At 44.3% G+C, this 16175-nt stretch overlaps 1 protein-coding gene across 10 annotated transcripts; it reads right to left on the bottom strand.

The window, feature by feature from the left end:
* Positions 1–109: 109 nt before the first annotated feature.
* CNPY1 (canopy FGF signaling regulator 1) lies at positions 110–15913 on the bottom strand. Of its 10 annotated transcripts, none has more exons than XR_002138235.2 (6): positions 14561–15682; positions 12761–12857; positions 8816–8896; positions 3944–4146; positions 3046–3279; positions 110–2889 (listed from the first exon to the last, which is right to left on the bottom strand). XR_002138235.2 is itself a non-coding variant. In XM_074315056.1 (4 exons), the coding sequence occupies exons 1-3, from the start codon at positions 14834–14836 to the stop codon at positions 8862–8864; spliced, it is 408 nt and encodes a 135-aa protein (XP_074171157.1). In that variant the 5' UTR covers positions 14837–15683; the 3' UTR covers positions 110–2889; positions 8816–8861. The 10 variants fall into 10 exon arrangements, 8 of the variants coding, with proteins under 8 accessions (XP_074171157.1, XP_074171156.1, XP_074171158.1 ...); XR_012490276.1 differs by lacking the exon at positions 110–2889 and adding an exon at positions 4727–4812 and having other exon boundaries at positions 2897–3279; XM_074315056.1 differs by lacking the exons at positions 3046–3279; positions 3944–4146 and having other exon boundaries at positions 14561–15683.
* Between the last annotated feature and the right edge of the window lie 262 nt (positions 15914–16175).

Here is a 16175-nt window from a genome sequence, read left to right as displayed (position 1 = left end):
CACCCACCTGCTCATTTAGATCATTGGTTAAATAAATAATCTTGTCCTCTGCCGTTCTTTTTGGTGTGTATTTCTGGAGATGTATAAAATAAGTCTGTATTCTCAGGGGCCTGCTTCACCCAGAGCACTTTATTTTGTAAAGAATTCTGGCAACACAGGACCCAGTCCCCCATGGGTGCCACGTCCCCCTTTGCCACCAAAATACTGTATTTTGCCGCGTATAATGCGCTCCTCTGTATAATGGGCTCCTGTGTTTCTGGCCCAAACTTTCAGGGAAAAACTTCTTTCATTTTAATTTTTTAATTCAAATTTTTATTTGCTTACATTTAGCTACTGGGTTTTTGTGTTATAAAGGAATGTTAGCATTTATTTTCTGACATATTACGGTACAAGAAATTTTATGTAACAAATAATTACAAAACACAAGAACAGATACAAGGTACAAGGAATTTTATGTACCGGTAACAAATTTATGCGTCACAGAAGGCCAAGAACTCTTCATCGTGGCAAGTTCAACAAAACCAATTATCGTATTCTAGGGTATTATTTTGCACAGGGATATTGTTATTGATTTCTAGAGTTACACTTCTAACTCATAAGCATAAATAAAATAATTAAAAACATTTATAGAGATACAGAATTAGTACTACCCAGTATAATGCACATCTTTATTTTTCCCTCACAAATTTGGGCCAAAAAGTGAGCATGATACACGGCAAAATGCCGTGTAACAAGTGGCACCCACAGTTAACTTCTTTGTAAATATTTATTTCTTTGAAATCTGAATGTTGGCCTGGAGGATTTCTTCAAGCAGTCTGGTTACTAATTGTACTGCCCTCTCAAAAATGAGCATTAGGGACTGGATTTTTGAGATTTTCTCTGATACAATGAATCTTCTAATCCCCCTGGGTTGAGCAACCCTGTTTATGTGGTTCAGATGTGGGTCTCACATTATCAAAACGTCTTTCCTTGGTTCCTAAATGGTTTTTAGACCATCTTGTCCTTTTGGCTATAGTCTTCTTCACTGAGTAGTAAATGGCGTCAACTGATCTTTTGGGGAGGGTTTCAGGATGAAATCTCTTGAAATCTCTCGGTTAGTAGTATCATTTTATGACCAAAAACGAGGAGCGGGGAAGAGGTAGGCAGCATGGACTGGTCTAGCCGTCCGACCCAGGATGCTGCATTGCCTGGCCCCACACAGCATCTCCAGGCCTCAGTTTCTCCTCTCAATGGGATGACAGATGGCTGTTTATTTAGGGCAGAAGTCTTAATCTGGATTCTCTGAAGTTGGGTGGGAGAAGTCATCCTCCTTAGTCTATGTCTAGGTGAGATGTATCAGACCTTTTCCTTGTGAAATAGCCATAATGGTATCACAGGAGGATTCAGCATTGCCTGCCTATGACAGTGTCACCAATTTCAACCACAGATATTGTGCTACAGTTTTTTGGGTTTTTTTTTGCAGAGATCAGAGTATTGTTTCTGCTCTTCACTGGTCCACAATCAGTGATGAGACCTGCTTGTAGATGTTGCTGTTCAGTATGTTAGTAAAGAACACACAGCATGATTGAAATATATTTCATAACTATTTTAATCTAATTGGGTTCCTAATGACTGTGTGTCTTTCATTTTATGCATTTGAATATATTCATCTAAGAAGGGCACGGTCATGGCTTCCTGAGGCTGCCATCAGGCTCCACGGTGTTAAAAAAAGGTTAGGGAGCTGTGCTTCAGAGGCTGTTGTGTGAATGTTTGCTAAAGGATGAACAGCTCTAGAGGGCAGAGAAGGGAGGAAAGGCAAGTTCAGAGCACAAAGTTCTGATCACAGTGGCAGACAATCAATGAAACCGCTGTGTTCAGAGCAGCCAGGCCCTACAGGGTGGTTCTGGGCCAGTTCTCCTGCACCTGGCTGTGCTGGCACACGTGGGACATGTCTGGCCTCAGTGACCCAAATGCCCCACCTGTCCCAGGAGGACAGCAAGTGTCTGTGTTGCCCTGTCCCTTTCCTGTGCTCAGCCACACACACCCACACAGCATATGTTGGGGCTGTGTCTTGCCTCTCGGTGATGCACATTTTCCTGTCAGGAGCTTTAAGAGAGCTGTCACCTGTGGACAAGCCCACATCCGACCTGCCTTAATGAGCAGCAGTGACACTGCCCCCAGAGACCTGCTCTTTGAGAAGGACACTTCTGGTGGGTACACTGGGGCCTGGAGCCTGCCGCCCGTTCTCCTGACGTCAGAGCCCAACGGGCACGAGGACCGTGAGGTCCAAACACTCCATCTCTGGGGCCGCCTTTCGTTCCATCAGAGGGGCGCCCCCATCGGGAAGCCTGCTGGTCCTGCAGCCAGGACACCTGGGCTTCTGACCCTGCTCACTCAGGTTTGTCCAGACTCGGGTTTCTTCATCCACAGGTGGAGATAAGTGTGTTTCTGTGCAAGGTTGTTGTGAGGGTGACAGGAAACGGGGCCAAGGAGGGGTTTGTCAAGGGCCGCGTGCGTCGCCAGCCAGCGCTAGAGCAATGCAGAGCTCACGTCACCCTGCTGAGGACGTCGGGGCGCCCTGCTCCGGGGGCCGGGCCGGGCGGGGTTTGGCTTGGTCCCAGTTCTCTTACCCTTGGACTGAAGACAGGACACTTTCCAAATGGGACAGGACTCTTCCGGACCCTCACTTACAGGGGGGCCTTTTCACCCTTGGAGGATAGGCGCCGGTCTGGACTCCGAGAGTGTTGTCGGGACGATGGATCTAGGGCTGTCTAGGCCGTTCCTGGAACAACGCGGGACCCAGAGGACACTGGCAGACGCTTCGCCTGTCGCCATCGGGCTGGTTCGCACCGGGACCGATGCTGACTGCTCACGTGCGTGCGTGGGCTCAGCTGCTGCAGCTCCTTCTTCCTGGAGACCCCACCGGCAAGAACAACAACAAAATGGAAGTGATCTAAATGACCTAACATGTTTTTAAAATCTATACTTTCTAAACACATGTATTTATTCCTATAAAAAATGCAGTTTTGGGGGATTTTCATTTTGTCTAGTTTTAAAGAAACAAACCGAGGCTGAAGAGGCTGAATGGCCCTTCTCCTTCGCAGTATGCAGGTCAGGGACAGACTGAGGTGGCGTCGGTCACCCACCCGTCCAGGGCCCGGGCTTGGTCTGGTCTGAATGGCACCTCCCCGTTGTTCAGGGACCAAGGGTTCCCACAGTGTGGCCCCCGTGGACCCCGACTCACTCTGCTGCCTCCAGGAAGAGCAGCGGCAGGAGGTGCCCACGTGGCTTGAATGTGGCCTTCGGAGGAGAACGGGGGAGAGAGAACCAGCAACGGCCACTCAGCGGGCTCCAGACTGAGGCGGTCAAGCCAGCAGATACACCAGCGACCAGCATGGGACGTCCACCCCACGCAGCTCGATAAAAGAGGGGCCCAGCTGAGCAGGGACCCTCCGTTCCTGGCCGGGCTGTGCTTGGAGCTCCCCGAGCTTCAAACCAGAGAGAACAAACGGAAGGGGAAGCAGATGCGCACGCCTCCCCTCTGTAAGGCTTTGTGTGAGCCTGAGGGCGGCCCAGGTGTGTGCTCCTCTGGGACCAGGGCATGGACGGATGCTGCGGGTCAGGGCACGGGCTGCTCAGAGCATGGATGCAGGACGGCGTGGGAGTCCTGATGCCACAGACAAAGGGGCTGCCAACGTGGGCCCGCTCGGTGCCAGCCAGAGCTGTGGGATGGGGCATGTGACTGCCCTCCCCACGAGAAGACTGGGGGTCACTGGTCCCACTGCTTCCCGCCCTGAGTGATGGGGTGACTGTCAGGTGACTCAGCACTGTTAGTGACTAAGAGAAAACTTCCACTTTGGGAATAAGTCATAGGAACTACAGAAACTAAGGGTGTGCTGGATTTGAGACTCAGCCATCAGATAGAAGGAAAAGCGTTTCTCAAAAAAACAAAAAAGAAAAATACCTTTCCTAAGATTCAGTGTCTCACACCCATGAGTATGGAACATCAGCAGTTTTTATTCCACATGGTTTAAGGGTGTGTGTCATCACAGGAACGCTGGTCCAGGTCGCTTCTACCTCCCTGCAGAAGGTCCCTGCGGTGGCACTGCCGGCGGACACGACAGCCACTGAGCTTTTGTGGTTTGGCAGGAAGGAGTGTCAGCACACCTGCGGGCACAGGCGTCTCAGGCCGAGCTCTGCCGACCCAGCTCTTAGGGTTTGCACGCTGCCATTGGTCCAGGTTTTAGCACCCACAAAATATACAAATACAGCTAGCTGGCAACACGTCCTGTTCACCATCTGGGGGTATTGCTTCCAAAAAAACCATTCAAGTGACCCTTTAATCTTACGGCATTAATATTTAATCACGGCTTTGATTGCATATAAAGGCAGTTCGAGTGTATATTTTCACCTAAAGGTCTAATAATTTAATAACACTTATTGAACCTGCATTTGTATTAGATTTCACTCCGTTTTAATATCACGTTGCTTTAACTAGGGTCCATTTTTAATGGGGACCAAATAGTCTATTTTTTGCTCCTCTGCATTCTTCTGCAAACCACAGAGCATGAAGGTGCTTTAATCAGTGCCCTTCGATGAAGAACAGCAAAGCCAGAAAGACCGTTTCTCTCAGACAATGAAAATCACCTGGCGGAATCTCCCTCCCTGTTGACAATGGCGTCCCCTCATGGATTATTGCCACCTTTCTCGGCCCGTATCTCACAACATGCTGTGGAGACAGTCCCACCTGTTCGGAAAGCAGCTTGGCGGCAAAGCCCTCCCAGGAAACGGCAGGAGCGCACGCAAAGTCTGCAGGTGCCAACCTCCTTGTGCCTAAAGTTTGAAATTGGTATTAATGTTTGAACTTGGCACGTACAGGATCTTCCCGAGTCTCTGCCAGGCTTCCTTAGCTGCCAGTGGGCATCCAACGCTCTGTTCTGTAACTTGTGCTGCTTAGATATGGGTTTATTACCACCCCCGAGAGGAGGTGGGGTTGGTGGACTCCCGAGCAGCCCCCAGGGAGGGCACGCACACCTCAGTCACCTCACAGACCCACCAGGCCTACAGGTCAGGACTTGCCCACGCCGAGCAGTTGGCAGACTGACTCCCTGCGTTCTATTTAACGGTTTACCTCATTGTTCTGGGCTTTTGCTTGGTGCTACTCTGTTTAGGGGGACACAATTTTGACTCCCAAAATGGTTCCTTGACATCTGTGTTCCATAATAATGAGCCCCATTATAATGAGATTCCACTATACTTCCAGTGAGACCCCCACGGTGTTTTTGTTTTCCAGTAACTTCTTAACAGGTCGAACGTGTTTTGTAAATATCTTCTGTTGTGAGGTCGAAGATTTTCTACGTGTGCTGCAATTTAGAGGATTTTTTCTTTCTTTCTTGAATGAAGATGAGGGGTATAGAAATAACGTTTTTTCTCTGAGGTACTAAAGACGTTTTTAGACCCCTTTTCTCTGAGCCCTCCACCAGGCAGCGACCACCGCTCTGGCTGACGTCCCTGTGTCCCCACTTTGTATCTGTGCACGTAGGTTTGTATGTGTGCGTCTCCGTGTCCGCGTTCCTACTTACACATCCATCTCCTGAGTCCTGAGAATTCAGAAGGGCGGACAGCTGTATCTGATGTTTGGACCCCACTGCCCCAAACTGTCCTTACAAGGCAAAGCCTGACTCTTCTTGTGATGTCCCCCTACAGTGAGCTAATATTATATTTAAGTGAGCTTCTCCTTGGACAAAAAGAGCGGACCTCCCTCCTCAGCAAATACACGTTTAGGGCAAGGGGCAGCAAGTACAAGGGACAGTGTCTTTATGGCATCTTTCCTAGGCGATTTAAGGGCCACGAGATACATTAAATATGACTTTCATATTTAATATATTAAACGAATTATCTGAGGAACTTAAGAAACTTATAAAGGGACATTAAATTACAGGTAGAAAATCATAACAAAACCACACTTGTATCTAACAGGCATCTTTCTATCGTGATGATTTAATATTGTTAATTGCATTTTGGCATAAAGCTGTGCCATATGTCACTGAGTGGGCGTCAAGATTTAAGATGAGCTCACAGATTTGTGTCCAGTTTTAAAACAGGCCACAAAATCACTGCAAAGAATAGCTGCTTCTCATATTCCATTACCATCTGAATTTTAAGGCTGATACATAATTAAAAATTTTTATTTCGATCAAGCTGTTCCATACGTGAATACATATCAGCCTAAGCAGAGTAACAGGTATAAAAAATATAACCAGCTATTGGCTCTATTTTTTCAGGGCTTGTACTAGGAAGTAAAGTATTGATGTCTTGCGTTTGGGACTTTGGCTCATTCCACTGTACACTCCTCAGTGAAATGGATTCATTGCTTGTGGCTTATTCTGAGCAAATAGTAATCCACATAACAAATATAAACTGTTCATCTCAGCCAATTTGGTCTTTTCTTTATGAGAACAGGTTCACAGAAGTCTTCCACGGAGACCCAAAGAAACCGTCTCATAAAAGTACAATTCGCAGCCATGTCTTCTCGCCTCAATATTTTAAGCAGCATCACCCCCCCACCACCCACCCCATCTTTTCCTCCAGGAATGTTTCTGACCTGGAATTAGGTTGCTTTTCTTTTAACTCTGAAAAACTTTTCTGTCACATCCTAGGTGGTGTTCGTTTTGTTTGCCCTGGCTTTCTGCTTTTGTTTTGTTTTTGGTCAATAAATGTCATTAAAAGGGCAGAAATGTGGTGGGGAGGGCGCTACAGCAAGCAGTTACTGTGTCTCATTATTGTTCATTAGCAAAAGCAGCGTAATCTTCCCATGACCCAGAGGGAAACTGACGAATCATGGCAGCTGCAAGAAATACAGTGGTTTCTATCACTCAAATGTAGTTTTAATCCTTAACTTAGTAAACTACAAATATTTACATGAGTTTAATAAGTTTGATCTGGAAAAAAATTCTGAAAAGAAAGTCCTGAGATATCACACGTCTTGTGAGAGACAAGACTATTTTTACTGAGCAATAAAAAACTGAAAAAAGTCATATTTAGCAAAACCTTAGATGTTCGTTATCAGAGGCAAGATGCACGGTTCTTCCAGTCAAAGCAGAAGCATCAACATGCATTAGAAACATCCATCAGTGGAAAGAAGGCGCACCCCTCCGTGTTCTCTTAAATTGTAAACAGGAGCCCAGATTCTCTTAAATTTTCTATATTAGCATCAGTACTGTCTACATTTCAGGATTTGTAACAATTGCCAATGAGAATAAGGAAAGGACTATGGTAACACTTTTACAATTATAAATGTTACACTTTTAGTGGATACTTTGTGCCAGCGTCTCTACCTTGTTCCCGAGAAGAAATAATGTTTCTTTTTTGAGCATTTACCGAGAAAGCCCAAGTTAGAAAAATGTTTATGACTTACTATTTGAAATGTTAAATTAATCTTAAATAGATAAGTTTACATAAAGAGATAGGAACTATGTTTTAAATAACAATTTTACTACCTTACTGAAAAATGGTCCTAATTTTTCTTAAACCCTATTTCTGTTCTCTACCAGCTGCTGTGCAGGTTCATTGGGTTACAATGTGCAGGCCCTCTAGGATGTAACAAGCTACAGACAAACCAAAACAGCACACATCTCCTCAATTTTCCCAAATAAATAAGAGACATTCACATAAGAATCTGAGTTAGGGTGGAGAGAGATGAAAATGGAAATGGTAAATTTCCCTAAATTTAAGAATTTTTCCTCCTGACGAGTCAGTTCACTGGTTTAAACAGTGTGCTTTCTAGGCAATTATGGAACATATGGCACATAGTTTTGCTCTTTTAGGGAGGAATTTGTATCATCCTACCCAGTACATTCTCCCTGACGACAACGAGAATTTCTTTTTTAAAGCAGGTGTAGAATACGCCCTGACATTTTAAATGATTAAAGTCAGATTCCATTGAATGGAAATTTAACAGAGACAATGAAATGTCTGAACGAGAGGTGGTTACTACACTCTGGTATTAGGGTGGTCAAAAGGTAATTTCCCAAAAGGTCCCACCTTCCCTTCCATCTCCACACCTACAAAAACGCACAGATAGAAGAACGATGGGTTAGTTAGTTAGTAAAATCTACACTTCAATGTTAGCTAAAGTCTTAAAAAAAAACAAAAACACAGCAGGAGAGTTTGCAGCAAAACAAAACATGGCCATTGGGGTCATCTTGTTAAGAATATACGACGTAATAATAAATGAACTTTCTGAGTCATTTGAATTCAGAATGTATGAGTAAGGCCAACATAGTTAATATTCACTAAAAAAGTAGTCTCTATTTTTATGCATTCAATTAGATTTGAGAGATTAAAAACTTTTTAAACTTAAGGTTTCTAGAAATTTAAATTTCATTCCTGCTATAACGTGAATTCATTTCTTTCACCGAGAGCCATATATAACCCAGAAGACACAATCTAGAATTGGTGGCAATATATTGCCTTAATTTCATGATCAATCAAGTATTTAAGAAATTAAATCATGTTATTATCAAATAGAACACTATACTTGTATGTTTGATAAAATATACAATCCACATTAAGTCCTTATTTCATTTACGAAATGGCTTCAATTTTTTTTTCCTATTACCGAGTGAAATGCTTTATTGCCAAGCCTGTTTGTATCAAAATCCACAAAGGTAGTTTGTTTTATGCCCTCAGCTTCAGCTATAGAAAGAATCGGGGTTTGTCATGATGCCAAACAACAGATTTTCAACAAAAATATCACACACGAGACAACGTGGTATAAACAAGATATAAAATCTCTTCTCGGGAAGAAACATGAAGACCAGGTGCAGACACGGACCTTGGGCTGTGACTTGACTCGTCTCTAACGAGTAGCACGGTCATTCCTAGAGTTCAGGGTGGTTAGAAGCGTCACACAGATCTGGCGGGAAGAAAAGAGAGAGAGAGTATCACTATCGCATTCAAAACCAGCCCGTAAGTCACTGACTTTATGCAAAAAAACACATTTATGCAAAAAAAGCACAGTTAGAAAACTTTTTCTTCTCCCATCCTCCCGCGTTTTTTCGTGGAGTATTTTACAATCAAGCCCAGGGACTATATCGTTCACCCATGGCCACGCAAGTTTTAAGAAACACTCGACACAGGGGCACCGAGCACTCGGGACTTAATCCAAGGAGCACAGACGCTGTGATGTTGCTTTTCCAGCTGGAAGCTATTGATGCCAAGCCTCTTTAGAAAGGCTATGGATTAGTTTAGCTACATAATTTATTTCAAATAGGAAATATGCTAGCCTTTGAAAGTAATCATTTTGTATATTGGAATCTAACAGCCCCGTCAGTGTGGGCAAGTTTATACAGAAAGGTAAAAATGCTTTCACTTAGCTGTGGGCTGAACATTTCTAGCTACTTGTGCCTTGCTCCATAGGTTGCATTCAAAATGATCATGTGACCATCAGCCAGATGTCGTGAAAGGTCTGATATGAAAGCCAAAGTGACAGGTATACGGAATACATTTATGTATTTATATAGACACTCACACACGCTATCTGACGACTGCCTTCGTAACCTGCAGTGAGGGACATGTTCTCCACATTGACTGGACTCTAGCTATACTTTTAATCATGACCTTGTATCTTGTTAAGATTTTAAAACATCATTTGGACTTCAACACATTAAAATGATAATCTTGAGAAGCCTGGGTTCTGTGTCCCCAAAATACTCCACCACGAAAATCGAATGAACTCACTTTTGTTTTTCGCCCAGGAAAAAAGATGACGTAAGGAACAGCCTGCTCCCCTATTATTCTCTCTCACCCAGGGACAGAGTGTATTTGGTAACTTTTATTCTACCCAGTGAATAAAATTGTAGTGGCCTCCACGGAGCCACCTGCAATCTCCCAGCCTTTCACGGAGATGTTTTCACTCGTCGGAGAGATGACATAATGTTTATGAAAGTCTCAGGGATGCATTCTTTTTAAATCCAAACAGTCATCTTGAATTTTAAACATAAGGTATGTTTTCTCCATGACTCCCCGTTTGTTTGTTTGTATGTAGGGGCTGAATCTTGGAATCTCAACATTTTAAAGAGTCATATATGTGTTAATTAGCTAGATGAGGGGGCACTCTTTCATAGAGTGTGCATGTATCAAATCACCATGAGGCACACTTTAAATGTCTTATCATTTTATGGCAGTGATACCTCAACAGGGCTGAGATTTTTAAAAGTCTATGAATGTGCTCCCAAGTAATTATTAAAAATAAAGTGAAATGATCCACATTAAATAGAAAAAAGCAAAATTCATATATATATACATTTATATACATACATATGTACACATATACATATACAAAAAGTGTATATAAAGTACAGAAAGTGACTAACCTGCCAATCAAATCTCTAGTTCTAGAAATATCTAGCTTTTAAAAAATTATTTATCTCCATAAAAGCAACATGTGGACATTTTAACAGGTCTCAGTAGAGCACATTGTATACGCTGGGTAAAGAATTATTGGTTACCCCCAGCACACACACACACACACACACACGTACACACACGTACACACACACACATACACACATACACGTACACACACACTTGGCCGTATCTTGGAAACATCATTTAAGTCGTGGAGATGTCTTAGCAAACTTGTTGAACAACGTAAGGTAAAGTCTCGCCTTACAAAACAGACCACGAACGTACAAACGCCAGGCTGCTGGAGGAGACCAACTGTACTCGTGCCACAGATTAGGTTTGAAAGCACCCGGAATGTCTCTGCCACATGAGGCTCAGCTCTTTTACAGTTATCTGAAACCATCCAGGATGCTAACACATATGACTTCTCTGTTGACGCGGTTAACTGGAATTGTTTTAAGTCTGAAAACACTCGAGCTTGTTATGTGGTGTTAACCTACTTCAGTAGTAGGGGGTTGGGGACAGAGAGTCTAGTCTAGCCTCCTTTTAGGACTAATACATATTGTCAATGTCTAAATTATGAACAGTTTAGAACATCCATAAATACATTTCATGGAGAAACAGAATGTGAGAAAACCCACTCCATTCCGCCCCCCCCATAGCCACTGGCTGCCCCCTCCTTGTATTCTCAGCAGTTCCGAAGTGCTGATATTTCTGTTTATAGTGTAAATACTTTATCAGTTTTAAAAAAACATCTAATGCTAAGTAAGAATGAACTATCTAATCTTGTGTTATTTTTACTAGCAATATTGCATGGCTCTTAGGTTTATGCTTTACGTCTGCATACTGTTAATTTTTATTTCCAACTGTACATATGCAGAAGGAAGGCAAAGAGATTGTATTATTGAAATTTAGTCGAATTGCTGCACTTGGGAACAAGGTCTTTGCCCAGAATCTTGTTATTTGGGGGTGATTGCTGCCATGAAGGGTGAGTGAAACTTTAAGTCCTCTGATATTTGCGTGGGTGTTCTTACAGCAAATTACCTACATTTGCTAGATGGCTGTGACAAGTCCAAACCCTTTCTGAGGAAAACTAGGTAAACAAATATTTCTAATACCGTTCGCCATATTTTTGCTTATCTCTTAATGCATACATACATCTCTGAATTGTTTGAAAAAGTTCAAAAGTACTTTCTTTGGGAAATTGCGGTTATGCACTTAATTTATGTGAATTTCACAAATTACAACCTTCCATGTGCAAAATGAATGAAAACAGCTCTCGAACCCTGAGCAATGCTGACTGTATTATGCCACTGTTTCCTTCTTCAAACTCCCAACCAAACTGGATCTTAACCGGAAAACAATGCCATTATCTCCTTCGAGTAAGAAAACTTCCTTATAAGTTTCTTGTTTAATAACTTTTGATGATGTAAATATTTATCTACGAATGTGCAGTAACTATTCTTTTAAGCACTTTGGCAAAACATATCATACTGTGGATGGAGGTGTGTTATCCTTTATTAAAAACTAAATGTCTCATGCTTCCAAAAATGCATGAAACTACTCCCCTGGCTTTCAATCACTGTCCTCATATAGATCATTTCAAAGGTATCTGAAAACAACACAAAACTTGTTCTCCACTCTTCTACACGTATTAAACAAGTATCAGAAGGATAGAAAGTGTATGTTTAACCAAACAGATGGGAGGCCAGTGCTACTGACACATTTCAACTTTGTACATAGTACGTACAGTTCCAGCAATTTTTCCTGGCTTCGGAGTGTGTGTGAGTGTGAGTGTGTGTGAGTGAGTGTGTGTGAGTGAGTGTGTGTGAGTGTGGGTGTGTGTGTTTAAGAATATGAGTCAAGCATTATTTTCCACCTCTGCCAGAAAAAAAAATTAAGTAGATATTCTGGGAAAGGAACTTGAAAAAAACTATCCAGCACCCCTTCTAAATAAACAAAAAATGTTTAAAATGTCTTACTAAATAAAGACCCCACCGTCTGACGGTGTTGGTGCCAGGCACAGAGATTCAGTTCCTGGCTCAGGGTGGACATTTTAATCCTCTAAGAGTTTCAGATGGGAAAGTGCTTTGAGTCCATCTGATTCTGACCGAACACAGGCTCCTTAACAACTGGAAATCAAATATTTCTGAATGCACTTAAAATGTAGAGGAAAGGAAGGGTTGGCCGTCAAACTGCATAGCCCTGTGGTCGTGTTTATTTGTTTCCTCTCACAGGGCGTCAGTTCTGATTCAGTGGAGAGCTGTTGGTGGCAGGGAGGCATCGGGGCTCGGTTTGAAAATAAGATGCTGCGATGCTGAGTGGGCGAGGGGGTGGGCGAGGGAGAGGGCACATGTTACAGCAGACACAGTACCTGAGTTCTCATTGCACAGCTTGTCAGCCAGGTAGTGTGCCTCCTGGGCGAGAAGTGAGAATATTTCATCTTCGTACTCCTCTATTATGGTCTCACACTGTAGAAATGTCATCACAACATATGTGGGTACATACGCATGCACAGAACATGTTACCAACATTTTATGAGCTAAAAATATGAACCCATGTTTGCAAGGTGGTCCATTTGCATCAGCCCTTTTGCTTCACCATCGTCACCACGTAGGATGAACCCTCTTTCCAGCATGTTAATTGCATCATTTTCCCGGGACTTCACTGGTTAGTCGTGTGGAAAGATGACAGTGAGGAAGGAAACCTGTCCTTGTATTTGTTTCTCTTCCTTAAATTGGAACGTTAGGAATAGGAAGAAACGGGTTTCCTATTTATGGAGCTGAAAAGTCTTCATTTTCTTTTCTCTTGAAATGGTTAAACCAGTTTCCTTCAGATTTAACATAATAATCCATTTTGTGGTTTTAAACCAGGTTCTGAAGTGTGAAAACAATTAAGCTTTCTCAGCAATCAACATACATGCAAGTTTAATTTCACTGTGGATAACACGCCTGACAACCACTCAGGGAAGTTTCTTTTCATATCATTTAGAGATTCCCTCTGCTGTGCTGCCCCCCTGCCCCCAAAACCTGACTTTTTAGTGAAGAAGGAGCACAAATTTCCTGTGCACTTGAAAATCTTAAATTCTAACTGCAGTCTGTGTCTGCGTGAGAGAACCATAAGGTTACAGTTTTAGGAATTGCGAGGCTACTGAAGGCCATTCACAAGAGAATTGTAAATCGTTTTCCGAGTTCATTAAGCAAGACTCTAAAATTTAAAAATGGCATTTTAAAATGTTTAAATTCCACTATAATATGTTTATGTAAAACCTGTGAAATACGAGCACCCTTACTCACTGCAATTCTTACTCCACAGCCCTTTTAACCCTGAACTATTGCCTTTACTTTTTAATTAAAATGAAATCTTCCAAAGTCAGCTAAAGCCCTTATTTCAGGGTTTCAGCATGCCTGACATTTTGGCCAATGTGTGAACTTAATACATTTTTTAAACAAGCTTTCCCATCACTTTGATTCGACAGCGTTAAGTAAAGTGAAATATATTGCAATGTGTTTTGCCAGGCACACTCTGGGAAGCCAGAGGCCAGCATTCGTGTAAAACAAACATGATACTGGGAGGGAATTTGGCATTAAGTCACCTTACCTAAGCCTTTGTTTAACTTAGTTTGTGCTAAAATACTTGAATTAACTCAGGAAAAGAAATTCTCTCTTCTGTGAAACCTTAGAGGGAAAAAAAACGAGGTGCGTCACTCTTCCTCCACCACTGGAAACGCTCGATATAAATATTTGAATATGACATTCATTTTAATTTGGATTTTAACCAGGAACCACAGCCCCCGATTCCCTAAGTGGGAACCTGTAAAAGACCTGCCTGGGCAGGAGGGGAACCCACCGAGACCCCTCCCGAGTCCCCACAGGAGCAGAGCGACGTGCAAACTGTGTCTTCAAGTCACTAGGATTTGTAAGAGCACTTTCTGGAAAGCGTCCCTGACCCGTCTCCTCTGAGACAAAATAGCACAGCCCCTAAGGTGTCTCAGAAGCCAAGCTCCTAAACGCACGGTCACCACTGGGAGTGGCAGGGCCACAAGCAAACGGACGACATTTGAATGTCCAACGCCTTGAAACTCAACAACAACCGAAACAAACAGCAAAAGGGCTCCCGGAACACGCTCAGCCAGCACAGAAACGGTCAGGGCTCGTCTGCCAAGGGAGCTTACCGCGAATTTCAAGGGTCTGTACGCATCCGAATGAAAAAAGAATTTCTTAAATTCTTTGTATATTTTGTCTCCTTTCCTTGGAGCGAATCTCTTGAACGTCTTTTCCTTGGTCACGGGGTCCTCCTCAAGCTTGTAGTCATCCATTCGCTCACACACGTTATCCAGGAGCTCTGTTAGGAACGCCTCAGACTGGGCTAAGGAAATCTGTCCAGAAAAACACCGGAGAGAACGTGTCTTCATGTTAATAGTATTTAAAAGACGTTCCAGTGAATGCATATGGCAGCACCCCCCACCCCACCCCCCGCCACCAACGCCAACATGTATTCATTTCTTAATATAATAATGTGTGTGCAGTTGTATTAGCCACATCATTTAAGAAGTGAGCTTAAATTCTGGTTTTTAAAAAGTGCCTATGTCTGAAAGTGGGCAGAAAAGACGTTCCAACTGGAAACTGTGCTTATATAGATAATATGTAAAAGCCATTGAACATGCAGAATAAGGCTTTGTAAAGCGCGGAAAATGGCTGTTACTATCTCGCTACTTGCCAGAGATAGAGATAGAGACAGATGGAGAGAGCGACAGAGACAGAGAAGGCGAAGAAGAGAAGGGACAGGAGAGAGCAGGAGGGCTGGGCGGTGTAAGGGAGGCGACCGCGGCAGACACAGCCGGCGCTAGCCCGGGTCCAGGACTCTCCTTCAGTTCAGCAGAACTTGGGCAAAGCCACAGGTTTGCGCTCCTCGGTGGCTTCCGCCCCTGCTCCGCTACTGCCCCGGGTGGGTGGGAGCGCGGCACAGACACAGGCGCGCGGGATGCCCCTGTCGCCGGCGCGGCTCCGCTGTCCCTTGGAACAGCTGGTGCCCGTCGCCGCGCGCCCTTCTCCCTCCGGAATCCAGCGCGGATTCAGAGGACCCTTTGGTCACCATCCCCGCCCCGCGCGCGGGGGTCAAAGAGCACCCCTCGCCCTTGGTAACGGAGACAAAAACTTGGGGGCCGTCTAGACAGGTCAAGGTGCAAGAGGCTGCGTCCCCGCGGCTCCTTCCGGAAGGGGGCGGGGACCCGCCAAGGGCGCCCGGACGCGCCACGGCCCGGCCTCCGCCGGCTCTGTCCCTCTCCACCCTCCGCTGATCAAAGTAGGAAGTTTGCATGACAACCATGGTGAAAGGGGCTGAATCACAAATGATCTCGATTTCTGCGGTGTTGCTCTATCCAGCCTCCATTGTCCCCTTTCAGACGCAGTGTGAACCCTTCCGGTGCCAGCGACCGCGCGGCATTCACTCGCGCGCCCGGGCGCACAAAGGCCTGCGCGCCTCCCCGCCATCTGGCCGCGAGTCGCGCGAAGCGCGCGGCGGGGCTGGGGACCCGCCTGACAGCGGGCCGGGCGGTGCCGCTGTGCTTTTAAACCCGCTTCAGCACAAACCACTCCGGCGTCACCGCCGTGTTCCCCCTTCTCAATGAGGAATCAACTTTGTAAAAAAAAGGTGTTTAAAGAAACATGGGAAGAGGAAAGCGCAAAAGAAAAACACCACTAATTAACTTTCAACGGCCCCACCGTGGGCACGGTAATGATGTGCGTCCTTAACGCCCCAAACTTGAGGTGGATTTTGAGCTGCTTCCA

Source organism: Rhinolophus sinicus, linkage group LG11 (assembly GCF_036562045.2).
Source record: "Rhinolophus sinicus isolate RSC01 linkage group LG11, ASM3656204v1, whole genome shotgun sequence".
NCBI lineage: Eukaryota > Metazoa > Chordata > Mammalia > Chiroptera > Rhinolophidae > Rhinolophus > Rhinolophus sinicus.
The sequence above is the reverse complement of the archived record's forward strand: the minus strand, read 5'-3'. Positions and strand labels throughout refer to the sequence as shown.